General features: G+C 40.8%; 1 protein-coding gene across 9 annotated transcripts in view; it reads right to left on the reverse strand.

Annotated features, from left to right (window-relative positions):
• ITPR2 (inositol 1,4,5-trisphosphate receptor type 2) overlaps positions 1-26,271 on the reverse strand; it is a 246,210-nt gene that overhangs the window by 65,453 nt on the left and 154,486 nt on the right. For all 9 annotated transcript variants that reach the window (XM_069003276.1, XM_069003280.1, XM_069003275.1 and 6 more), the window contains 8 exons: positions 13,393-13,501; positions 11,634-11,821; positions 10,357-10,540; positions 9,507-9,763; positions 8,390-8,590; positions 6,319-6,429; positions 1,421-1,516; positions 128-247 (listed from right to left, as the gene is read on the reverse strand). In XM_069003276.1, the coding sequence (XP_068859377.1) occupies positions 128-247; positions 1,421-1,516; positions 6,319-6,429; positions 8,390-8,590; positions 9,507-9,763; positions 10,357-10,540; positions 11,634-11,821; positions 13,393-13,501 (1,266 nt within the window). The remainder of the gene's footprint in view (positions 1-127; positions 248-1,420; positions 1,517-6,318; positions 6,430-8,389; positions 8,591-9,506; positions 9,764-10,356; positions 10,541-11,633; positions 11,822-13,392; positions 13,502-26,271) is intronic.

Here is a 26,271-nt window from a genome sequence, read left to right on the forward strand (position 1 = left end):
GCTTTTTATCAGTAAACACACTGTTACTTCTCTCTTACCACTGAAGTGCAGCACCCCACCTGTGACAATGTGGAGTTTAACCACATAACACTTTTCTGGAAGTCGTCACAAAACAAATAAGATGTACCTGATGTGCCAAAATATAGATATTATGGCCAACATCTTTTGGGGAGATGCCATCATCTCCATTCTCCTCGTCGTGGTCACATTCCAGACCTTGGTTGTAGGCATTCTTCATCACATCTACCTGCAACACAAACCCAGCCAGGAAGAGATGAAAAAAATGTGATTCTTGGGGAAAAAACACACGATGTTTGAACACAGCCACTTTGTTCAGCTCCAGCCTGGATGGGTGCCCTGCAGTTCTGCAAGAAGAGCGAGCAGCCTGAGAAACACTTTCTGAACAAAGACAAGCTTGAAGGATTTATGAAGCTCCAAACCGCTACATTTTTCATCAGCAACCATGAGAAAGGAACAGGAATGCTGAGCCTTTGTGAGCAGGTATTTTCACAAATGCTTCAAAAGGCTGGTCTAGATATGGCAGGGAGTGTTGTGCAGCACTTAGAGTGCAGCCACGATCTTCCTCTGGCCAGAATAGGCAGCAACACAATTTCACAGGAAAAAAAACACACCTAAACCAAAAAGGAAAGGAAGATCTGGGCAGGGTGCTGGGGAAATTCCAAATATTCAAAAGCCTCTTACAGGACCAGCATAGGGTTCCCCACACAAAGGAAACCTGCAGTTATACCCTAGGGATGGCCTCATCCTGCTGAGATGTCACCTAAGTGATGAGGCCCTGAAACCAGCAGGCACTGGGCTCTGCCTAAGGGCAGGGAGGATGCCTCCAGACACTTCCCCCAGAATCCCTCAAGAATTCCCAGTTCTCTCAGTCTCTGTTGTTACATGGTCAAGTCGTATTGGAAATGACTTCTCCAGATTTCCAACCCATTTAAAGTTCCTGGAGACCTCCACAAACATCAGAGTTGCTCCAAAACACAGCAACAACTGTTTGGAACTCTCTTTGCTCATGAAACATAAATATATAACATACATGTATATTAAATATATTCTATGTCTACACACACATTTCTGTTAGCACTGCTTCATAAACTGTACAAGCTTAATTTGCCAGCCCCTGACAAACTGCACTTGAAGACAGTCTACCAGAATATGATAATTTAGTTAGGAAACAATTACAGAAAAGTGCTTGGAATGGATAAAAATAATGAAGTCGTAAAGACTGAAATCATGCATGCTTGATCCTTTTAAAGTACTTTTTGTGAATTAGTACTATCCTGATACATTGTGCCACCATACGCTGCCAACACTTCTCAGCTTAGATACAGATCATTTTAAAAATGTTTTAATGACAGATTTTTTTTCAGCCAAAAGATTTATGAATATTCACAAGTTTTCTCACCAGTTCTCTTGGTCTCATGTTGAAAAGGATTCTTTCCGCATTCTCACTGTCTTGCCTGCTTTCCATAATAGCCAGCAGAAGCTTGGAGGCATTGTTCTAGAGATACAAAACCAAATTAATGCAAATTTTAAATCTCTTTCATGGATTAATGACCCTTGCATTTGTTTTAATTGAGATTACAAGGACCACTTTTTAGTGGATAAGATTTTCAACCACTTGCATCTTTTATTTTACTGACATATTTAATAGGGGTTTTTTTAGTGTCAGCATACTGTAGCACTAACTCTGCACACAATATTGGAAGCGAAATTTTAAACACTGAAAAATATTTGACTTAAATACAGAGTGTTGCTGCAGACTGTGCACAAGAAATTAAATTCCATTTCCTTTCCTTATTGCCTACCTAGCAATTTTTGCCTTGGCTTTCTGTTAAAACGAGACTCAACAGAGGCAATTACAAAACATATTACACAAAAGGTTTTATCATTCAGGCAGGTTTCCTTCCCCTTTGGTTTTTATGAAGTCCAGCTGGTTATTATTTGAAAGGCTGTAAAATAAACTGTTTTCATACACTTCTGAGATTTTGTTTCACTACTAAATATTCCTGGGGGAATATATAAAGACAACCTTTGCTTTGTCAACTGGCTGCTTTTCACCAAATCTCTCCTGAGGATTACACAGCATGAGCTTTAGCAGCAGTAGCCCACTGGTGCCTCAGACTTCAGAGACCCGTCTGTCTTCCAGTTAAATCAGCTGTGGTGAAGTGGAGAGGAAGAATGGTTCTGGAGGCCTGGCTGCTTTCTGGCAGAGCAGGGTTGCCTTGGCTGACCTGTCACAGCATCCCCTCATCATCCCCTGTTACAGACTGAGCTGTTGGAACACTTGGAAGCAGCAGGCAGTCCCAAGGGAAGAGGTAGGGACCAGGAAAACTCCCAACCCACCCTACAACCTCATTCTCAGCTGCTTATTGCCATTATCAACAATTGCAGCTGAAATTTCTCCAGTGAGGGTGTGCCTCAGACAATTGGCATGGGCAGTTTCAGAGGAAAAGGGTTCAGCTCTTTTTGGGACCGTGGCAAAAAGAAAAATGTTATTCCCTGCATGTTTAAGCAACTTGTGTTTTAAGCAGACTTTGCATCCCCAAGTCTTGATGATAGAGCTGAAAATATGGAGCACTAGAGGCCAATAGAACAATCACATGAGTTGAAGTCTCCCAGCCAAACTCGTCCAACTTGGAAGCATTTTGTAAATTACAGTTTGAGTACCACAGAGCAGAAACACACTAATTCCACAGCTAAAAGCCCACAGGGGTTATTCTTGGTGAGCACAGAATTACAAAGCCATGCAGGTTGGATCATAAAACCACACACTAAAGGCTGCCCTCTGGACTAAGGTTCCAGCAGTCCAGCCACTGCTCAAAGCAGCTTGCTCAGGGCTGTGTTAAGCTGAGGATTAAACACCTCTGGCTGGAGGACTGAAGGATCAGACTGAAGGTAAATGGAAGGAGAGTAGATTAGAGTGAAGACTTGTACATAACTGGGGAATTAGAAACTTCTGGGAGAAGAGGCTGGGAGCTGAGAGAGAAGCCAGGACAGAGGAGCCTGGGCTTGCCGACACAGGAATGAGGTAAGGACAAAGAACAACAGATGAGAAGAAAAGACCTAACTGGGACTGGCTCAAGGAGAACAGCACTCCATATGAGTTTTGCCATGTCCCTTTCCTTTTGCTTCCAAATCAAATCAGGACCATCCATGGGAAAGGTCTAGTCAGACTCTTTACCTTCAGTGCAACCAACACTGCCGAAGTTCAACGTGCACAGTGAACGAGAACACGTGGAGGGAGAGGACAGAATTTTGATGAGGATTCCTAGCAGGATGCTGTTCTGAAAAGCAGGATGCTTCCTCTTCTGCAGTTTTCCCTTACACTAGTGACCCAGTCAGTTGTGGCAGCACTGGTAGGATCTCAAACTGAGGAGGAGGGAAGGGGCCATGACAGGCTCCCAGGTAGCTTGGTAAGGAAGAGAAGGAAACAGGAGGAAGGCATCAGTCCACTCACTCAGGGGTGAGGAGGACTTTGAATCTATTTCCCAGTGCAGACAACCCTGGGGATGGACAGAAACCTGCTGCAGCTTCCAGGAAGCTGGGAAAGGTAGAGGGTAGGTAGAACTTTGTGTCAACAAAGCCAACTTCTTGCTCCTGACTCAGCAAAAGTGCCATGTCATGGCCTAGAATTACAGCAGGCATTTGAGATGGTTATTTGACTACTTATTCCTCACTTTCTGAACATTTGGATCTGATTTCTAATCCCAGACAACAGTGAGGAAAAGTAGTCCCTCACTTGGAAAATACAGCACAAAGTTCATAACACATTAGTACTGTGAAAAATCAGTTTCCAGGTGCTAAAAAACAGGACAGCCCAAAGTACTTCTACTCTTCACTTCACCTTTACCTGGTCTCCCATCTCATCTCCTGAGAAAAATTTTGGACAAATAAATTAGTGAGTGAAGCAACTAGATACAGCTATGAGGAAAAAAAAGACACCTGTATTAGACTCTCTGTACCCTTAGACTGACAATGTCTCTTCATCCTGTCACAGATGTGGCAGATATTGAGGTCTTACTATGTGCCAGGGCTTACACACTAGTCAGTAAGGAAGGCCAGGGGGTCACACTCAAAATTAAAAAGAGGCAGAATAGAGCATTGGCCATCTGTGCACTCAGTGAGCACTGTCTGCTCTGCTCACTACATGGTTTGGGAGTCCACTGGAAAATATAATCCATGAAGATGTAATTAAATACCACATCAAAAACTATGTGCAAAACAAGCTAAACTAAGATGGCATGGGAAAATATAACTCTGCATTGCCTTTCCTTTGGTTGGGAGGTGTAAGTTCAACATACAATGTCCCCTGAAAACAGTGTCTGAGCTTGCTTGTAAGTGTGAATGTATGGGCCTATATACTTTGAATTCTGTATTTTCAACACAAAGTTTATGTATTTGCGACTTCAAAGTTGCCTATGAACACTGACAATGTGTGTGTCAATGTTAAACATTACTTGCTAAACTCATTGCTTTATTATTTCAATGTGCTGCCACTCAAAATCAAAAACGGCAGCTTCTTAATTTATATCCAGTTCTTGAGATCACATCTTGCCCAGCAATGTGTCCAGCTCCAGTACAAGAATGATATGGACATAATGGAATGAGAGTCTAGCAAAAAGCCATAAAAATGATGAAGGGAATGGAGCACTTTTCATATAAGGAGCCACTGAAAGTTGTGACTGTTCAGCCTGGAGTACAGATGGCTCAGATGGATCTTATCAATGTGTATAAATACCTGGTGGGAGGAAATCTAAAAGAGGGTGCCAGACCCGTCTCAGCAGTATCTGGTGAGAGGGCAAGAGACAAAATAAAACACCCATGAAATTCTATCTAAACACAAGAAAACACTTTTATACTGTGACAGGGATCAAACAGTGGGATAGGCTGCCCAAAATGGTTGTGGAGTCTCCAGTTGGGGAGATATTCAGCTGGACATGGTCCTGGGAAACCTGCTCTAGCTGACCCTGCTTGAGCAGGGGGCTTGGACAAGATGACCTCAAGACATCCCTATTAAAACAAATGACTCTGTGATTCTGTAAAATCGGAACCATTTCCACAGTTTGAACCTCTGCTATCATCTACCACGATGTTTGCTAATTGAGTGAGTCTGAGCACAGACAGCATCCTGTGAACAGGGTCTCACTGGTCCTTGCAGAGCTGTCTCTAAAATCCATTTTTGGTTACTACACAGGAAGGCCGTTCTACAAGCATTTGCTAGTCTCACAACAATGGCAAATCAAAATGGCACTGGAGTGAACGCAGCTACATCTTTACAGAGACTGAAATTTGGACTTCAAAAGAACTGTCTGCATGTTCAAAGTTAAATGTCTGCCTAAGTGTTTTGCTAGAGGGGGGCCTGAATTATATTGCCATTCAAAAATGTAATTACAGTTATTAAAATCATATGTAAGGCACTGTTGATTCAATGTTTCATTGTACATGATATATAGCCATATTAATTATTTTATTAGACATGTATAATGTTGCCAATATGATGCAATGCAGCTACCACAAAGTATTTGCTGGTTTGGGGAGGAAACAGACCATCTGCAATGGAAATACTTAATTTGGGAGGCAAGAAAAGGCAATAACCCAGGGCTCCTCCTGGACAGATTCTACCCTGCTTGGCAGACAGTACAGCTGCATAGCTCCCCTCCACATGCACTGGCACACAGGCAGGAGAAACTTATCTAAGAGCCTGTCCAACTCTCCCCAGAATACAGAACAAAATTACTTTACAAGCCCTCCTGCTCTGGGCTATGCCCTCACACTCTACACTTTGTGTTTCCCCTTAGAGGACACTGAGAAGGGAAATAAAGTACAATTTACTTGAACCTTGTTTTCAACTTTATTTGACATTGCAGGTCACCTGATGCATTACTCTTTTTCACAGTATTTCCTTCTCAAATAATTTTGAAGAATTCAAAGTATTTAGAGAGAATGCCTGACTTGTTGCATGCCTGTACAGTATGGCTATTTATCAGTCTTGAGAGATTTTTAATCCACATTACAGACTTTTCATGCTAGCTGTGTCATGCCTGATTGATAGGATTTTTTTAAAGAAAAAGCTGAGGACATAGTCCCAAACACAGGAGTGGGTCAAAAAGCCTATGGCAGAGGGCCTGATAAGGATTCTGAAGCTGAGATGAACTCATTTGCAAGCTTTTTTTCCCAAAGGCTTCTGAGTATATTGCGCTATGGTAAGATTAAGTAAATGTCAGGCTGCCTAGAGCTCTCACATAGGTATGTCTTCTGTTATTACCCAAATGCAAATAAACAAATTTACATATACTGTACCTTGAGCTGAAGCACCAAGTCCATGCAGTATTTGCCAAGAGGGTTTATGTCATTCAAGATGAGAGCAATTATAATATCAATCCCATTAGACTCATGGGTGGCTATGCATGTCTGCAAAATAAGAAAAGAGAAAGGAATGGGGCAAGGGCAGGAGGGAGGGAGGGAGGGGAGGAGCAGGGAAAAGTGGGAGACAATACAGCCAGAGGGAGGGAGAGAATATGCACATCAGGAAATTTCCAAAAGAAGGACCCAAAACGTAAAACACCTTGCAACAGCAATGAACCTTTCAGCCAAAGCAGAACAGCCTGAAAATGCCACAAGAAGTGCTGGGGGAGACTTGTGTGTACAGAACTAACCCAAACACTGCCAGCAGTGAAACACCCAACTGGAAAAAAGGTGGTGCAAGCTAAAATCTGCTCCCAGTGAATCCTGCAGGGCTTGGCACCAAATGGTACAAGTTACAGACAGCAGCCCTCAGGAGCACTGCCAGATTCAGCTGAGCACATGCCAGCCTCAGACATAAAAGGCAAGCTTGACTGCAGGCACAACCAAATTTGCACGCTCAGATTCTTCATCTGCCCTCAGCAGCCAGCATTAATATTGCTGCTATAGCATGAAGTGCTCATGAAAATCAAGGTTCTCTACATGCATCTGGACACGTCCTGCACAGAAGGGTATTTCTGGATATGGAATTCAAAGCTCCATTTGTGACCAATGGTACTTCCCAAATGCCTTTACAGCTGGAGTTCTGGACGTCCTAGGCCTTGCATGTAAGAGACAGTTATACAAAAGCCTGTGGCACTTTACTCTGGCAGGTTTATAGGTCACTAGGAAAGGAAAAGTCTTCCAGAAAGACAGAGAGAGGGGGAAAAATAAAAATGACAGCATGGAGCATTTGCCCCTGAAATATATTGAATTAGACTTGCAGTTGGTGTAAACAAGTGTAGCTCAAATCCTGAGTGACTTCCCAGCAGATAGGTCTAAGTAATAAAGTGTAATTCATCATTCCATTCCATATCAGTGTTCTTCCAGTGCTTCTCATGTAAATTTGTTGGAGAACACGTTAACTTGTAACATTTTTTTTCATCTCCAGTCCTGTAGCTATACCTTTTTTACAGCTGTTTTTCCCATTCATAAGTGGATTGAATATGACTGTTCAAAATTTAGTCCACTAAAGGATTTTTGTTTGTTTTAAAAATATTAAGTAAAGGCAGCTGATTACCAGCAATGGCAGTAATAGCACTTTACATTTCATTGGTGCTCGTTAATGAAGAAGCATTAATATTGCATGTATTTCTTCAGCTATTTCTAGCATAAACAACAGATTGCTTCTGTAATTTTGCTCACCACAGTTTTCCCACTGCTAATCCATAGCAAAAATTCTGCAGTTTCATCCACTATGACAACTTCACCGCAGTTCTCTTCAGATCAAATATGGCAGCATGTAACCACATCCTTTGCCTTGCTACACTTCTTCAGCACGGCACTAAAGAGACTTTTACCAAAAGTCACAGCTGTGTGACTTCAAAAGACTGCAGTGAGCAAAGTACAGGAGACCAGAAGCGTGGTCTTTAGTCTCATCCATTTCACTACTGATACCATAATTAAAGATGCTGCTAAGTGGTATGGCAGTATAGCAAGTTAAACTTTGTGACAGTTATGTGAAATATGGGAAGTAAATGTTAGCAATGTGTATAAACACCAGAAAGGGCAAACTGTGTGAAAATGAAGAACACAAGTCTGTGTTTGCAATGCATTTCCAAAACCGTGACTCCAAATCCAGTCTCAAAAAGTGAGGTTTAAGCCATGGACACAGCAACATAAAACATGAAACTCTCTCCAAAAAGACTGCAAACCCTCAAAGGAAGAAGAGGTAGTACAGGAAGAGTCTGTTTTGAGTTCTGACTTAAAAGGGTCGCTCAGGCCTTAGGAAAGCTTGAAGCGTGTTAAGTCTAGTCATAGCAGCTACAAGTGAATTTATGTTATCAGGAATACTGAAAGGTTTGTGATAAGCACCCAGACACCAACACTCAGATATAGCCTTCTGCATCCAGAAGTTCTTGAGCCCTACCTGGTTTTCATGGCACGGGCCCTGGCAATATTCCGTCAAGCTTTCCAGTGTCTGGTTGACGAGAGCCACATTCCTCTCATTGATGTAAAGCCCCAGTAAGCCCAGCCCACCTGTGGTGCTCCCACAGATGCAGTCCAAAAACTGAAGGGTCTCACAAACAAGGTTGTAATTTGTTTTATTGTTTTGATGCCTTAAAAAATTCTGGTGGATGGAGGAAAGGAACATGAAAAAAAAAGAAAAAAAAGAAAAGGAAGATAGTCAAGGCAAACAAAGTCCTTTTTCATGAAAACATTGACAGATACAATTTATGACCATATGACCACTGTGTCTCAGGTACTGAAGTACACTGCACTACTACAGAAAATATATCAGGCCTTAATGCAGCAGCTGAGAACTCTTGTCTGATTAAATCATAGAGCAAGGAGGGCTCAGGAAAGTGAACTTGGCAAACACCTGCACTGGCCTTAAATGTCTTTTATATGTCCTGCATACCTGCTCCCATCCACCCATCACAGCCCTTCTCTTGGAAGCTGTTGCCCCACAGCTGAGCAGTGGTCTGGTGCCACATTATGGCTGGTCCTTGGCAGAACAGGAGCTCAGCACAAACCACCCCAACCACCACTGGAAGGGAGGCTCCTGGCCACGGCACTGAGGTTTATTTGCAGAAAATATATTTTGCAGAGGTTGCTATGGGGACAGCAATTCCTACCAAAAGAACTGATAGCAGGGACACATGTAGCACCTTAAAGCCTTCAACTGTAATACTTTGGGAAAAGGGCAGTACCCAGAAACTTCCTGGGCTCTTCAAATCTGTGGTAAGTGTTCCACCAATTGTGCACAGGACCACTACTAACAGGGACATTTAGACCCTTCTCAGTTCCATGTGGCTGTGCTGAGATCCCCAATCAATTCTGAAGATATAAACACATACTCTTCCACCACAGCACCCAAATGGTTCTTTAAAAGGGTTATTTTTTCCCTTGGACCAAAAAAACCCCAACATTTCAGACACTCCTATTCTGTAACAGGAGCCAGGCACAGGCATGTTTTTCTCCCCTTATGAAGGTGCAGCCCCTCTAATAACACCCCTATAAAAGCTCAGCTTAAAACACTTTACCTGGAGCTCTCGGTTGTGGTTCTCACAGAGCAGCTGAAGAAATCTCAATATTGGCTGCATGATTGCAATGGCAGGGCTCATGATTGCTTCTTCTGCAGACTTCTCTTCTGCATTTGCAGCATCTGTTCCAGAGCCCATCAGATCTATTTCTGGGTCCATTTCTCTTCTGTACACAGAGTAAGCCTTGGAGGTTGCAGAAGATGCTTCTGTTAATTGTCCTTTCATTCCCTCTTTCAGATGCAGGGTTGAATCCTTAACTGCAAAGAAGATAATTTTCCTTCATTTTTGAAAGTCTTTCTCCCCATTTGATTAAACAATAAGAAAACAATAATAATGAATGCAACTTTTTCTTTGTTGGTGCCTAACTTTTCAAAGACCTCTAGGCAACTTACAAAGAATATCAAAGCAACATTCATGCAGGGATAACACATTCCAAATAAACCACAAACCAGAGTGAAACAGAACATTAACACAAAAAGCCCTACTATTTCTCTCCCATATACAATAAATGATGAGAACAATGGGAAGACCACAGGGTGGGAAATCAGTTCCTGTGCTTGCTCTTGTGAAATATCCCCACTAGCAGCAGCCTCTGCTTCTGCTCCTCTAAAAATATGGTCCTGTATCTTTTACTGATGCAAACTGGCAGAGCTTCACTGATTTCATTAAAGCTAATTCCTTGTAGCCAACCTGAGATGGACTATAATTAACAGAAAATCAGGCAAAAGATGCAAATTGGCAATGATTAGTATTAAAGTTTATTGATCAGCTTAACAGAGCATCAATGGTGCAGCACATGCGGTGTCAATGCAATGCCCTGCTCCCCTCTTTCACAGGGGTGCCTCCTTACCTCTCTTTTTGGGAACAGATATGGTGAGGTCACTGTCATCCTCTTTCTTTTTGCTCCCCAAATCAATAGTGTTCACTGTCACTGTGGATCGGATCTCCTGCTGAGCAGCTTTCATGCGATCATACAGCACTTTAAAGAACCTTTCTGACTTTTTCTGCTCCTTTAGTTGCTGGTAAGTCGAATACTGCAAAAAAAAATATAAATCTTTAGATATTAATCTTCTAAGGAAGAAGAAATACAAAAATACACGATTTCTTTTGTGAAATAAATAATGAATAATTACTTCACTTGCACAGAACAAATGCTGGCCACTGCCTGACCAGTTCTTTCACAAAGTGATATACAAGGCTGGTAACAAAGATTGATGACAATATTTTAAAATTTGGGTAAAATGGTGAACAGTGCTGTTTGCAGTCTTTTAAATGTCACAATATTGTACTTGAAGTTAAATTACTTTGTGACACTCTCCATTTCTCCAGGCTTACAAGAGTCATAATCCATCTACAAATAATTGAAAAGTAACTTATTATGTAACAACAAGAGGAAGCATGGAACATCTAATATGTAATATTATAGCTTGGATTATATTCCTTTTTTTTTTTTGTGATACAGACAGAGTTTAATATTAAATAATATTTTAGGTTATTAATTCCAGTCCCTTAGTATAACTGTCAAGGAGGCTGAGTACCATTTGCAACAGTTTACAAACAATCCCAATTCTCCCAGCCTTCTCTCATCATATCAATTCTCTTTCTCCCCTCAATCATCTTGCATGATTGAATGTTTGGCTAAATCTGGGTGAGAGGGATATAATTCACAAAAAAACCTAGAATCCATAGCTTAAAGCAGATATTTTCTGTGGACTGGGATACTGGTTTTCCTAAATGACCATTTTTTTTTCTCTTTGGAGATTTTGATGAATGTCTCTAAAGGCTTCCAGAAAATAATTTGTCATTATAAAGTTAGAAGTATTATAATTTTTAATTTTACTAAGAGTGACATCAAATAACTGGGGATAATGCTCACATGGCAATGACCAGATTAAAAGCAGCACAGTGCTAAACAGAAAGGGACAGCTCAAAAACATTTTCTTCTGCTGAAGAACCTCCACTATGAGATACTGCATAGCAGTAGGGCATATTTACATTTGTATTACAGTGGTACATATTCTAGTGACAAACTTTTCACAGGACTCACAGCAAAAAGGTTCTCTTTATTTGTCTCCAGACCACATGCATCTGAGAATCAATATGTGAATAAGCACATTAAATAAGTACCTGTGTTTGCGTATTTCCACCTTCAAGCAGTGCAATACCAAGCAGAATGCCTTCTGAGAAAATCCTGTCATTTCTGGTGTTCACTATCACATCTATGACCAGTTCTGAGGCACCTTCTTTGTCCAGGAGGCACTGGATATCAAACATGGTCACCCCAGACTTATCCGCATCTTGTCCCGAAAATCCACCTGCAAATTAGACAAATACACAAATACCATTCAAGTCTGCTTCACACACATATATGAAAACGAACCTATCAGTAGTGATAAAGCACACAATAGCATCATAACAAATTTAATTTTGAAATTCTGTCAGGCAAAATTCCCTTTGATAAAAACAAGATTTTTGTATGAAACTGCAATGTTGGGCTCAAAGAATAAGAAATAAAACAAATCCCCAAGCCATTGTTCTGTCATGATATTCAGACAATAAATAAGTTGGAAATGGCACTGATTTGTTCACTGAACCCTTTCTTAATTCCATTGCTGCATACACTAAACTGTGAGTAGGGTCAGTGCTCTGAAACCACTTTTAAATCTGCTCTTCAATCTCAGGCCTAATCTATACAAAAAATTGTGTCCTGGTAAATCCACCCTGCCCTTCCAGCCAAGTGCTTTTGCCAGTTCCTAGGTCATCATCATCATCATCATCATCATCATCATTATCATCATGACATTCTTTAACAACACAGACTTGAGTTAATCCCAATTAAAGGTGTGGGTTGAAGAAATTTTGCTAAATTGTATTAGCTCATTAAATCAACCACCTTTTATTATCACAGATGATCATCTTTCCTGCTATACTTACTTCTCTAAAGATGTAACTGCGCCTACTTCATTAGTAAAAATACAGTACTGCTTTAATCAGCCAGTACTACTTTGATTGAACTGATTAAAATGCTTCAGACTTTGTGATGAAGCCACACACACACAACTTTTAGAGACAACTAAAAAACAGTAGAATTTCAGTCTCTTGTTTGTTAGGGAGAGAAATTTGGCGTATAGGATATTAAGATTGTAAAGATTTCCAGTGTCTACATTGACATAGCTAAGGAGGAACAGCTGGGTAACATCTGGAAAAGCTGACAAATCTGGGCATGCCCTCAGTGTGCACTGAAAATACAAAATGCAGTTTTGACCTGGCTCTATACAGCTGCTGCCTCATTTCCTATGACATCCCTTATTATGGGTTTTCCTAGAAACCACCCTGAAGTAACTTCCTGTGGCTTCTACAGCAGAATGATACAAAAAGTTATAATGGACCTAAAGAGATCATCTGCTGAAACTTCCTGCCCACAGGAAGATAGGACAGGTTCATCAGAGTCTTGTCCAGCAAAGTTGTAACAAGAACTGACACATCCTGCAACCTCTCAGGAAAATCTGTTCTGTTGTCTAACCAGTAGTTTTGTGACAAGCTTTTCCTTAGATCTTTTCTTTTCCATATATAAAAAAAGGATATGGAACATCAAAAAATTTTTTAGTCTCCAGAAACAACATCATCTCTCTTCAAAAGTTTAGTGCTTTGCTGATTTTCTGGATGAGGATTTCCTGGTACCTACTTTGGTACATCCAAACGCACAATCTGAGACAAGTGTGTGCAACTTAAAAATAGGAAGAGTCTGACACTACCTCTCTTCTAAGTGGTTACAGAACATGTTTGATTTATTTACCAACTGAATGCCTGGAGCATGTCCAATGTGCCTATTAGAAAAAATGGTGCTGCTAATTTTGTTCTCTTGAAAGGATGTGTGTTGATTTACCTCCCACTTGTGCAGTTTTGCTGTAGCTGGCAGACAGGGGGCCATTCATACCAGTTCCATATTCCCCTTTAAAGTACCGATACAGGAGGATTTTCCTTAAAGTGTTGCCCTTTAAGAGAAAGATAAAAATAGAAGAAATGAGAGTTGTGGCCAATTTCCTTTGTTTGAAAAGCAAGCTGTTTAACACAGATACATAATTTAGTAGGTCTTTCCATTATAATTAGTAAACACACAAATAGAAAAGTTGTCCAGAAAACAAATATCTAATCTTATCTAACAAATCCCAGGGGAAAAATTCTAAAATAGCGTTGCATAAACTTTTTTTGAAGTTTGTTTTAAACTTATTGATTATAAATAAAACACCTCTACCTCAGTAATTCTGACTGGCTATCTGTGAGATGTGTATATTGAAACAAGCTCCACAAATAGCCAGTGCTCTGCAGTCAGTATGTCTGTGCCCTACCCTGCCATGGCAGCACTTTCTTCCTATTTTCTGCAGCTGAGTAGTACCACTCCCTTTTCTCTGATCTCAGATAATCCAGCTGATCATCTGAAAGAAGCCACATCACATAAAATATTAAAACAGAGATATGACATTTGATAGAAGAGCTTAAAAAGCATTCTCTGTATCTCCTTGTTCCTTGACTTCCAAAACCACAACCAGTCAAAATTTGCATGCAACTCTCTGAAGAGCTTCCCTTTCATTTCACTTGTGTTCTGCAACACAAGACACACTGGATTGAGAGTCGGGGGTACCAATTACCTGGCATTTTTATTTTGCCTTCAGTCTCCACAGAACACCTGCAGTCAACACGCAGCTTTACAGAGGCAGGAGGTGACACAACAGCTGTAGGCGTATGTGTAACCTCAGATTTCGTAAAGAGGAATAAGTAAGGTCTCCAATGCTCAACACAGAAGGGGAAAATTGGTCATTTTAAGAGTTTGGCAGTAAAACTGAACAATTCTTTCCTTGCTTTTACTAAACTGCTGGCTTTAATGAAAAAAATTCTAAAAAATATGTGCACTAGAAGCATACTCAGCACTCAGCAGTTCACCAGTGCCTGCGCATTAGTGCAGCAGTCAACTTTTCAATCAAAACATCTCTGTGGCCACCACAGACAGCAGGCAGTGGGGAAGCAAGTTCCAGGCACTCTCACACTCCCACTTCTCTGTTAACTTGGCAGTATTTCCAGTGGCAACCACACACCACAGCAGGGCTTCACTGCTTCATGGGCCTTGAAGACAATGGCCTTGTCCACCTGAAACAAGTGCCAAAATGCAGGATTTTGTGTGTTGCCTGACAACACCAACCAGCCATTCTTTCCTAGTTCTCACATTTTGGTGTTTTCATTTGATAATAGTGTGTACAGAATTGCCTCAAACAGCCAAGGAAAGAACTAGGTCTACAGTAAAATATCAAAAGCTATAAATACAATGGCTGCATGTGGATACAAATATTGCTGCTAGCAAGAATTTTTCTTGCTTCTTTCCAGTCCCATGAAATATTTTTCTCTCTCATGGAAGATATTTGTAGAGTTCTATAAACTATGAACACCTGCAACCTGGCAGAGCTTTGTTTATGGTACAGTAGAAAAATATTTTGACAATGGATGTTTTAGGATTTTAGCCAATCACCCCAAGGGGTGGCTGATCCTTTGACCAATTAGACTATGAAGAAAAAAGTCTATAAAAGAGCTGTAAAATAATTACATAAATCAATCTTGCTGCACAATTCCTGCCTGTTGGATCTCTCTTCTCCTCCCTACCACCGTGGGATACCACGACAGCTGCAAGAAAAATAAGAAGCATCACCAACAGGGAATTTATTGTGTGGATTTTCCAGGTGAGCTTAATCCAGTGCGCTCTGCACTACTGAGGAAGGCAAAGAATCGGAAATGTCTGAGGAGCTCACACAGACAGACTCCTTCCCAGCCTGGTTGTGATGGGGTTTCACCCAGAGTGCATGGACAGGGTACAGTAACCAAGCTCATAAGCAATTTTAAGATGGGTAAGAGTATCAGCTTCTCCTGCTCAACATCCTGTCTCTAGCTGGGACCAAAACCCAGTGTCTCACAGCAAAGTGAACCTCATTTTCCTCATCTCCTGAAGAAGAAAAACATATTATTGATGGGAAAAGAGTTCCCACCAGAACTGATAAACATGGACTGAGAAGAAGGCTGAAGTCCCTTTTCAAGCTTTCTCAGGCATATATATATAAAAGAATCATAAAACTGTGTCACACAAATGGGATCACAGAGCAGAAACCCTTCCTAACTCCCAACTAGGACCCAATCCAGAATCGGCACTGCCTTGAGACACGATCTTTTCATCAGAAAGGCTGGCATTTGCAATAGCACTTGGCTAACCACTCAGTTTGAGTCAACCTCCTCAACCAGCAACCTATGCAGTCTGTTGATGACTAATGGTAAATTATATAAACAGTCACAGGGCAGTCACAGGAAGAAACACCAAAAGCCATCTATATATAGTTCAGAATACTACCTGTGGTCACAAGCTTTATTGTTCAACCAAAACAGCCCTTATTTTACCAAGAAGAATGTTTAAAACCATAAAATAGCTTTTGACTAATAAACTGAGTGATTTAGCACTGTGGTCTGATTACCTAGAAGGAAGTAACTGCTAGCACATCTCAGATCTTACTCCTGCCTCGTTACCTTCAAAGACACCAGGGGATATGAAGATGTTTCTCCAGTTGACTACTGAAAGGGGAATTCTGCTCCACCCATATCCAAACTAAGGCACAGATTTTATTTCTTCTTCCAAGAAGTCTTAATTATTAGGATTCCTGCTCTCTCTCAACCTCCCATGAATCCAGAAGCAGTTATAGTTCCCAGAAGCCGAAGTGTCGACTCAAGGATGCCGCGCTTGAAAAGCAGAAATGTGGTGGAACCTCTGCTTTGCCTGACAGCTGTGTCAGAAACGCACCCCCAGGCTCAACCCACATATTTGCAAACTCGGGATCTTCATCCTCTCTCTGTGATGACCTCAGGCAGCCATATGACTTCCATGAGTCTTGTGAAATGAGCTGCCACTACAAAGAGCAGAAGAGCCCAGCTACATGAACTGGGGCTGAGAAATGCCCAGAGAAATGCCTGAGGAATGTATCAGAAACGCCCGTCACCTCCAGCATGTGACTGTGAGGCACCATCCTAGAAAAAGCTGGAAAGATCCTGCTTCCAGAAAAAGTGCTGATCCCACTGGTGTAGGTGTGTGGGAATGCTTTTATGGGAATGCCAAGAAACACAGTCAAGAACAGCCCCATCACAGGGACGAGACCGGCTGCTGCCAGGACAAGTGAGACAGCCACGCCATTGATGTCCTTGGAAATGGATTCCTAACTTAGCACAGCCACAAAATTAATAGTGCCCAAAAGCAAATGATCACAGCAGCAGCATGAATAAGCAGTCTGCAGCAGCTACTACTGACATTTGTGGCACTAAAGGAAAGGCCAAAAATAAAGCATGCTAGGCAGTGCAGTGGTCTCTGCGTTTCTACACGAGGCAGAAGTCCCGGCCTTCCAAGCTGAGTCTCTCCCCTGCTGGCTACAATACACTTTCTTTTATACCTCTTATTAGGGTATGGAAGTGGCATGTAAACATCACTCAGCTGACTGCAATCCTTCCATAATGGCTAGAACATTGTATAGCTTTGGAAAAAACACAATGAAACATAACAGTCTTATTGTTGCTGATGAATACCACTGCATTGTCCCTAACAAAAGCTAGGATAAAGACTGAGGACACAAGAAAGCAACAACTGGATATTGTTGTTGCAGTTTTAAATAGCTAGGGATTGACAGGCAAAAGTTTCCAATAGGGAATAATTATTCCAGTAGGAACATGTAGACACAAACAAATTACGTTTTCTCAGTCCGTATTTCATTATACTCATTGGTCTTTAAACTTGATTTAAATGCCTTAATACAATGGTTTATTCACTTGCCTTCTCTGAGCCTGCAAAAGGCTGGTTCCACACAAGGATGTGCCAAGAAGCAATGGCTGAGAGAAGTACCCAAGGCTTATCATGGATACCTGCATCAGCACCAGCTCTCCCTATTACACCACCAAAACTTATCTGTCCTGCCTTAAATAACTCTGCACACTTCTTAAGGAATTGGAATTATACTTATGACACTATGGAGGCTGAACTAGAGGGCCTGGTGATCTCTTCTGGTTCTCACTCTGTATTAAAATAATGAAGTGGAAATGCTCAGATTATCAGTGATTACCCAGAAAAGGCAGCTGCATCCAACCAGTATTTCTGTGATACAGTGGAGGATGATGTGAGCGTATTTCAGCATTAATCCAGGAAGAGGCATGAAAACTAGGCTTATTAAATCTTCATATTTGAATAACGTGCAGCCAAGTATAAAAGAGGAGCTGTTGGGGATCTCTGGTCTACTAATACAGGTTTTCAGAAAGTTTGGAAGAGACACAAAATCCCAGAGAACTGTGAGACATCTCACATGCATTGATACTTTTCCAAAAGTACCTGGGAGTACTTCTTACACTTTTTAATGCTATCCAGCTCTCTGCCATGAGTTTGATAAGAGTTCTGGGAAAGGCAAAGGACTGGCTGATTTTGCATTCCATTAACACACAATTAAAGGAAGCTACTATATACTGATGGCAGTTTTAATAGTCAGTGTCATGTTGTAATAATCACCTCAGTACAGGTTTGCCAAAACAGACCTTCTGAAACTTCTGAAGATTATCTTCTGCTTTTGCTAATAATGAAAATATCATTCTGGTAAAGTTTGATAAACTGTGCAGTGTGACACAATCCTGGAAGGCAAAATTTTTGATTAAGTAAGCCCAGAAGGATAGTTATCAAATGACTTAACAACTCAGCGACTGACAGAATTCAATGTGCAATTTAAAGCAAGAAATTATAAACAAATGTATGGGCTTCTAATGGGCAAACTCATGAAGTATGTATTGTCTGCCTCATTTGGGGCTTTTCTTAATGAAGTGAAATAATACAGAAAATAATTATTAATTGTGTTTGGAAAGAACACACAAGAAAAGGGGGGATGAGGTCAATTCACCGCTAACAATTTAGGCATCATTTATTAAACTGACTAGAAACAAACAATATGAGTGTCATTATGCCCAAACTTCTGTATGTCTTAATAACCATAAAATACAGAACACACACAAAAAATTGAGGATTCTGTTCTAGGAGGTCACGACTTCAGGGAAGAATGAAAGGCCTAGGAGAAAAATCAGTACAATGACAACTCTCCAAATCCCACAATTCTGCAAAGGGTAACAAGAGCTGTTATGTGGGATTTGTGAGACTCTCTTACTTATTCACATGCAGGGGCACGTTACTGTAGCAATACCACATCACAAGTTGGTGTCCACAGTTCAAGAAGAATGCTGACAAATTGGATCAGGTTTGGAGAAGCTCCATGAGAGTGATTACAGAATAAAACAAGCCTTTTCATCAGAAATTCAAGGCTTTCAATCTACTGAATTTATCAGTCTAAGCATGAACTCTGTTTCTGACTATCTACATAAGAAATCTGATATAATGGATGACTTCAGTCTAAAGATAAAAGGTGCAAGACATGCTGGTGAGAAGCTGAAAATGGAGAAATTCAGCTAGAAAAGAGGTAGAGGCAGCTGGGTTATTCAGTTTGTGGGTTATGAATTTTATTTTTATTTTATATAACAGTAGTGGCATTTAGCTATTGGAACAGCTTAAGAAGAGGTGTGATAGTCTGTACTGCTGGCAGTTACTAAACCACGACTAGGTGGCTTCTCAGACAGAAACTATTTGAAGATCTTGTGGTCTACATTAGGAGAACAAGCAGGGTGACAAAAATATGTCATCTCACATAATCTATGAAGACATCATGCCACCTTTTCCTGTAGTAAATATAGATGAGGTTAGAAGCCTGGCTTTCTATGAAGGCTGTTTAAAAGACACCTACTTCTACATGTTTCTTGTCATTACTTATAAAGGAAATTTCTATTCTGCTTGGTCTGAGTGCCTGCTTCAGGATGACTTTTTTGGTTTTTGTTTTTTTTTGTTGTTGTTGTTGCTTTTCACCCATTTTGTTCCCTTATTTCTCTTGGAGACAAAATATGGTGGGAAAAGGAGTTTTGTGCAAGTGGCTTCTGTGAAGATACTACGCCTGGTTTTATTACCCTTTAAATTATCATTCAACCTGCTCTTGAAATGCAAGATGACACAGAAATCTCCCCATCTCCAAAAGGGATCAGCTGAGGCCACAGCTACCACACGCATGGTGTTGCACAAGCACGGGCTTGGAAGACAGCCCTGGAGTCTTGACTCCTATTATGTCCACAAAGTGGAAAATTTCTGTTTTCATGATGCCAGCAACTTCCAGGGAGCTCGAGAATTGGGGGAAATTGTTTGTTTTGGGGAGTTGTTTGTTTGCTTTTACACAGAGTGAGCTTTTTCTTGGTTTTGATCTTTTTGCAACAAGATGTTTTCATAGCCAACTGATAGTTGAAAGTGATATATTTTCACCAATAAAATATGACACCCAACAGCAGAGTTATTTGCACACTGGGGAGTTTATTCACCCCAGGGAAAAAAGCACTTTTAAATCTGAAGTTGGGTCCAGCTGCTGTCCAGTTCTGCTTCCACTAAAATCAACAGGAGATTTGCCAGCAACTTAAGTAGGAGAAGGAGCAGACACATACTTTGCCAGGCAAAAGCGTTTTATCCAAGTCTAAAAAGAAAAAAACAACCCAAAATATGCACCAGACTTCATGACACAGTTCTCTTAGGAGAGCAGAGCTGGCCACCCACACCTCTCAGCTGTCTCTCATTAGGCAGAGACACCCCACATTTAAAATGTGCCATTGTTCAATCCTACACAAAACTGGGAGGAATCCCACTTGTCTCAATACAAATTGCCTACATCACAAATACTAACCAATAAACTTGAGACTGTAACTAATGCAGAGATGCATTAACAGGTTCAGATAAATAAAACCAAGCATGACCTTCTCCAAAACCAAACTACAGTTGTTCTAAGAAGGAGTTCATTTTTTAAGCAGTCTTTTAATTCTTCTTTCCTTTGCAGTTCCAGGTTCCATAGAAAGCTGGAAGCTTAAGTGACAAACTATTGCAAAACAACTGCTATTGCCAGTCCATTTTCAATACGGATAGGGAAAAGAATACTGGATACACTGCAAAAAACCCCACAGGTTCTGCCTGATAACTGTCCAATCTTGCACCCTGAAGAAACTCAGGAAAGTGTCATATTAAGAGGAAGATTTTTTTGGCAGTACCGCTGAAAAGTGTCTCCACTAGGAATACAGCAGGAGAGGAAAATTGTTTGGGTTCGTGAAAAACCTCAGCATTGGGGCATTCAGACTTGGACTGAGAAGAAAACACTTTGAAAAACACAGTTTGAATTTGTAATTATATAATTTTTCTATTGGGCCATAAAGTATTAGTAGCTGCTGAATGTCTTTTTTTTTTGTTCAAATATCAGATCTCTAGATATGTATATATGCATTTATATATAGAGAGAGAACAGGTCTTTGCTGTGGGCAAATATTATTGTTTAGATCTGTCACTTGTGCATATAAACTGTGCACTTACAAACCAGGTCATGTTTGCACCTCTGTAATTTTTCCTTTCAGACTTCCTCTGGTACAAGACAAAGCACTGAGACACACAATAACTCAAGTTCTCCAGCACCAAAAGAAAACAATGTATGATTTGATCACGATTATTCAGAAGCATTTATGAGTGCACCATCAATAACAGACTGTAGGAAAAGACCAGATCTGAGAAGCACAATTTTCAAAGACTGAAATTATCTAACTCTTATGCTGCAGGGGGTAAACTTTCAAAGTGATGCACAGGGAGTAGTGCACACAAATCCTATTATTTGTTAACAGGATTTCTGTGTGGAACTCCTCATGCTCTGCAAGAAAAAAAAAATTACCCCTAAGTGCCCTAATGTGAATATTTACCAAAACAGACACTTAATTTCCAGATGCATACTTATGAGCACTACTGTGCTTTGATGTTTTACGAGCAATTTGAAACAGGTAGCAAGGCAAAATAATAGAAGTGGCCAAACACCAATTTCATTACATTATTGTCTTTTGCCATATTGCTGTTATGTTGAACTTCAAAGCCAGAGCATTACAGATACCGATTTACTAGCTAAGGGATGCTCTGCAGATGCAGTGCCTGCCCTGCTTTGGATCAGATACAGCAGAATCTTCACCTGTTGGCTCAGGGCTTTAAAACTGGCTCAGGAGGCATTCCTGTATTTCACTTTTTTGTTCATTTTTACCTGCCACCAGTTCCACTGAGTTCTCAACTTCTTCCTTGTCTACTGGTAAGGATCACAAAATCAAAGAATGACGGAGGGGTTTGGGTTGGAAGGAACCTTAAAGATCATCCAGTTCCATCCCCCTGCCATGGGCAGGGACACCTGCCACTATCCCAGCTTGCTCAGGGCCCCATCCAGCCTGTCCTTGGACACTGCCAGGGATGGGGCAGCCACAGCTTCTCTGGGCAACCTGTGCCAGGGCCTCCCCACCCTCACAGTGAACAATTTCTTCCCGATATTCAATCTAAACCTGCTCTCTGTCAGTGTGAAGCCATTCCCCCTTGTCCTGTCACTCCAGGCCCTTGTCAAGAGTCTTTCTCCATCTTTTCTGTGGGCTCCCTTCAGGCACTGCAAGGCCACAGTGAGGTCACCCTAAAGACTGATGATGACACTTCAGAAATTCAGAATCTGTACTTGTGTCATTGCTTACCTTTGCAGGAACCCATGCATTTCATAAACCAGGTTATCAGAATTATTTTGCAGGTTACAGGCTTCTGGAAATTTTTCTTTTAATTTGACACAAGTCATGGGTAGTACTAACACAATACTAAATGAATACTTCTCATTGGTTCCCAATGGTTTGTAGTTTTGCTGTGTACATGTCATTAAACTGTGTCACTTTCTCCAACAAATAAAAATGTTCACAGTTAATATGAATTATTCTGTTAGGAGTGGTCTGTATGTCTGTATTATTTTTCTTTAAAAAGTGATATTAAAAGAAACTAATTCTCAGCATTCTTGCAAAATAACCAAGGGGCATATGAATTGTCTCAAAACAATCCCAAGACCACCTCAAAACCAAATATTTTTTCCTCCAGTGCCACTCACCTCTGCCTGAACACCACTATATTCAACACACAGAACTGCCAGATTCTGTCTTTCCATGATTTAAAGACATGCTCTGGTCAATGATCAGCAACCCTGTATCCAGAGTGCCCTGAGAAGCCAGCCTGATAAAATGATCAACACACCTGATGCTTCTGAGAAAGGCCTCTTGCATTCTTAGATGGAAACAGACACCAAATTGTTGCTGATTTCTTGGATTTCAGGCATTAAGGGGAAAAAAAACAGTCTTCAAATATACTTGTGGCCACTGCAGAGGAAAACAGCTGGTCAAAACATTCCAGCAGCTTCCATCCATGCAGCAAAACAGGAATGGCCCAAGGGAATCAACCTTGAAGCTGTTCAGGCCAGCAGCAGTATTTAAAGTGTTATCAGTGGTGTGTGGAAACATTGTCTTAGCATCCACCTTGCTGCAAAACCAGCACAAATCAGCTCCAGAAAATAATCTGGGTGGGGTTGATACAGCAGAAGATGTCCCAAGTGGTGACTGCAATGATGGGCAGATTGTCCCTTCACTCTGTGCTGCACAGCACGGCAGGGAAAACAAAGCATCCTCCTTTTTGAAGCAGAGGAGAACAATTCCCACCTAGAACAAAGCCAGCTCCTGCACTGATACCACGGTATCTACGAAATTAGGTGGCATTTCAGATGAAAAGTAGAGCAAAGTTAGACAACACTACAAGTCTAGGGCTTTATTAGCTATCCATTTTGACAGGGATAATTTGAAAATATTTATAATTCATTATCCCCAGTTATAAAAAAAAAAAAAAAGAAGAAGAAGAAGAAGTAGTAGTAGTAGTAATAGCAGCTTGAATAAATTTCCAGTAAACTTGATTGGGAATTTTCTATTCATGTCAACTTTCCCAACTGTATAATCCTTTTCATGATAGCTGGCACCTGAAGTTCAGCCCTTAAAGTTTTGTGCTTGTATGAGAATTCCAGTTTACATTAAAAAAAAGCCCAGAACAAAAACAACCACCCCACCACCACACTAATTTCTACTCCTCCTGGCCCTGGGAATAGTACTTAGAAATGTGAAATCTGTGTGGCCAGAGCCAGAGGGCCAGGAAAAAAAAGAAAAGAAACCCTAAAATATGTGGATGGGATTTTGATTGTTAAGAAACCCAACCAAAGCAGTTTCATCATTTCTAGGAGCCTGACTCATGACTTCGATTGCCAGAGGTGGCAAATATCAAATAAATATTAAGCAACCTCCTCTGGCAGATATGTTGATTTTTGTCAGATCCTTGCTGCTGACTCTCAACAAGGACACAGTTGCTGACACTTGGCTGTCACCACAAGGAGCTACATCTCCTCTTCCTCAAACAGCAAATCCACTCCTAGGTCACTAAGAATTAATGGCAATACAGGATTAGGAGGTAAGGCCACACTAGAAGGAAAAGATCCCTTGATCAAGTATGAGAAATGGATAATCTTGTGGCTGAAACAACATCATTCGAGATCTAAGCTCTTCCTGCCCTGGCAAAGGCTGTGCTGCCACAGAGAAGAGCTGGGTTCTGTGATAACCCTCCCCAGTGCTGAGTTCCTCAGGAGGCTGGAAAAAAGGCCTTTGGTAGGTTTATTCCCCAGGAATCAGGAATCATGTCCTGGTTCAGAGCCTGGGCTAGGCCAGGCTACCTCACCTCCCATTAATGTCATTAATTAGTGAGCAGGCTAAGCACCTCTCCAGGCTCCTTGAGGGATTATCCTGGATTTTACCCACTGATTCACAAACCTGCAGTGACTCAGTGTTGGAGCTGGTCTTTCCTGGCATATCTGAACTTTTTGACAGAGTTTCTCTTCCAATGACAGACAGACATTCTGATTTTTGAAGACAACTTTCACTAGGAAAAACCTCTCTGTTTCCAAAGCAGTTCTCAATCCTCCCTTTTAAATTAGAGCCCAATATTAGCTTTTCACTCTTGGAGTATAAAATTTCATCAGTTCAAACAAATAAACCCAATAACATCCTTTGAAGACTGCCATGGAAATAATTCTGACTTTGTGCAACACTGCAGCAGAAGGTTCATAAACTATTGCTATTAGCCAAAGTTGCTGCATGAAACTGTTAAGTTTCATAACTGTTGTTAAGAGAGTAACATTTTGTTTTTAATAACTTTCAGAGGTATATTGGCTGTCACACCAGAGCTCAATAGCTTCTTGGTTGTCATCTTGTTTCAGGAGCAACAACAATTTCTAAATGCTGAATTTCCCAAGATCAGGAAACAGTTATCTTCTATGTTGAACAGAAAAAAAAATAACATTGAAGCCACTCTACAATTGATTGAAAAAAATGACCAAAATTTGCTTGAAATTAAATCAGCTGTTCAAAGGTACAGACCAGGGGGAGATGAAGTCACATTTTCATGAGCCTGTCTCAGCTTTTCAAATTCCCACTACTAAAAGGCAGATTCATGTTTATATAAAATTTAATACTCAAGCTGTTCACCCATAATATTAAATTGCCCCTTTATATTTAATATTTGTAAAAATTTCTGATTTATGTCCCAGATAAGACTGCAGCACATGTGCATTAGCTATTTCATCATACCAGATTTTAGCATATATTTATTATGAAGCTGTTGCTATTATAATGCCTAAATGCCTATTGCTTGCAAGGAGAAATATATTATCACTGGAATGTTCCTACATGCACAGCATGTAGCTACGGAAATACAACATCATATACTTCTTTCGAGGTGTTAAGTACAGCACAGATTGACTGGGAGCCTGCAGGAAACCTGCTCTGGAAGTCCTGTAACAGCAATTTTTTTTCTCCTGTGTTTCAAGGGTACTGAAATCCCCACTCCTGACATCTCTCTGATAAATGCACTGCAACATCCCAACATTAGGGCTCAACAGCACTATGGAAACCAAGATGAGCTTTACAGTTCCAGTAACTGGGAATTAAACTGCACGGGCATGGCACCAAGTCAGTGCTTTTAATGAACACAAAACAAAACCCACCAACAGTTTTAGGGGCTACAGAACTGACTGCTCAGGCTATTCTGATTACTGGCAAAATTCTCTGTTCTGAATGCAGAAAAAAACCTTGTGAAAACATGGAGTAGGGTGGGAAATTGTATAGGCAAAATTAGTGCTGCAAGTTAGATCAGTGACACAGTTTCATCTAAGTCCTATGTTTTCTACAGGTTGCCATTTCCTAGAAGGCTCAGAGAAGTGCTGGAAGCACACAAAGGTATGGAAAAACTCTGGTACTGCAGATTGAGATTTCTCACCTTGGAAAAGAGATGGCAAATGTACAGCAAAGCTTTAATGGGGTGGAGATGGGGAGATTGGGAATTCCTGTTTCTTCTCACACCCCCCAAAACTGGCCCCCAATGTTATGTAAAGAGGGTCAGTGAAACAGTGATAAAGAAGTAATTGTTAGCCCACACATAATTAGATGGCCATGGGAAGTCACCAAGGCCAAGAATTCAGCAAGACTCAGAAGAGGATTTGGACATTTCTATAGACAACAACTAAAACCAGTTACAATAGCAAATGTTAAAAAAACAACTATGGGAAAGATGACAAAATCTCTTGCTTTAGGGCCCACAGATTTATGATCTTACTGTTAAGGATTATCCCAAGACTTCAGGAAGAATAGAAAACTTGAAGTCTGCCTGCAGTGGGGGTTCTTAGACCTTCTGAAGCATCTGGTGATGGCCACACAGCAAGAA

The sequence above is a fragment of the Aphelocoma coerulescens genome, chromosome 1A (genome assembly GCF_041296385.1).
Source record: "Aphelocoma coerulescens isolate FSJ_1873_10779 chromosome 1A, UR_Acoe_1.0, whole genome shotgun sequence".
Classification (NCBI taxonomy): Eukaryota; Metazoa; Chordata; class Aves; order Passeriformes; family Corvidae; genus Aphelocoma; species Aphelocoma coerulescens.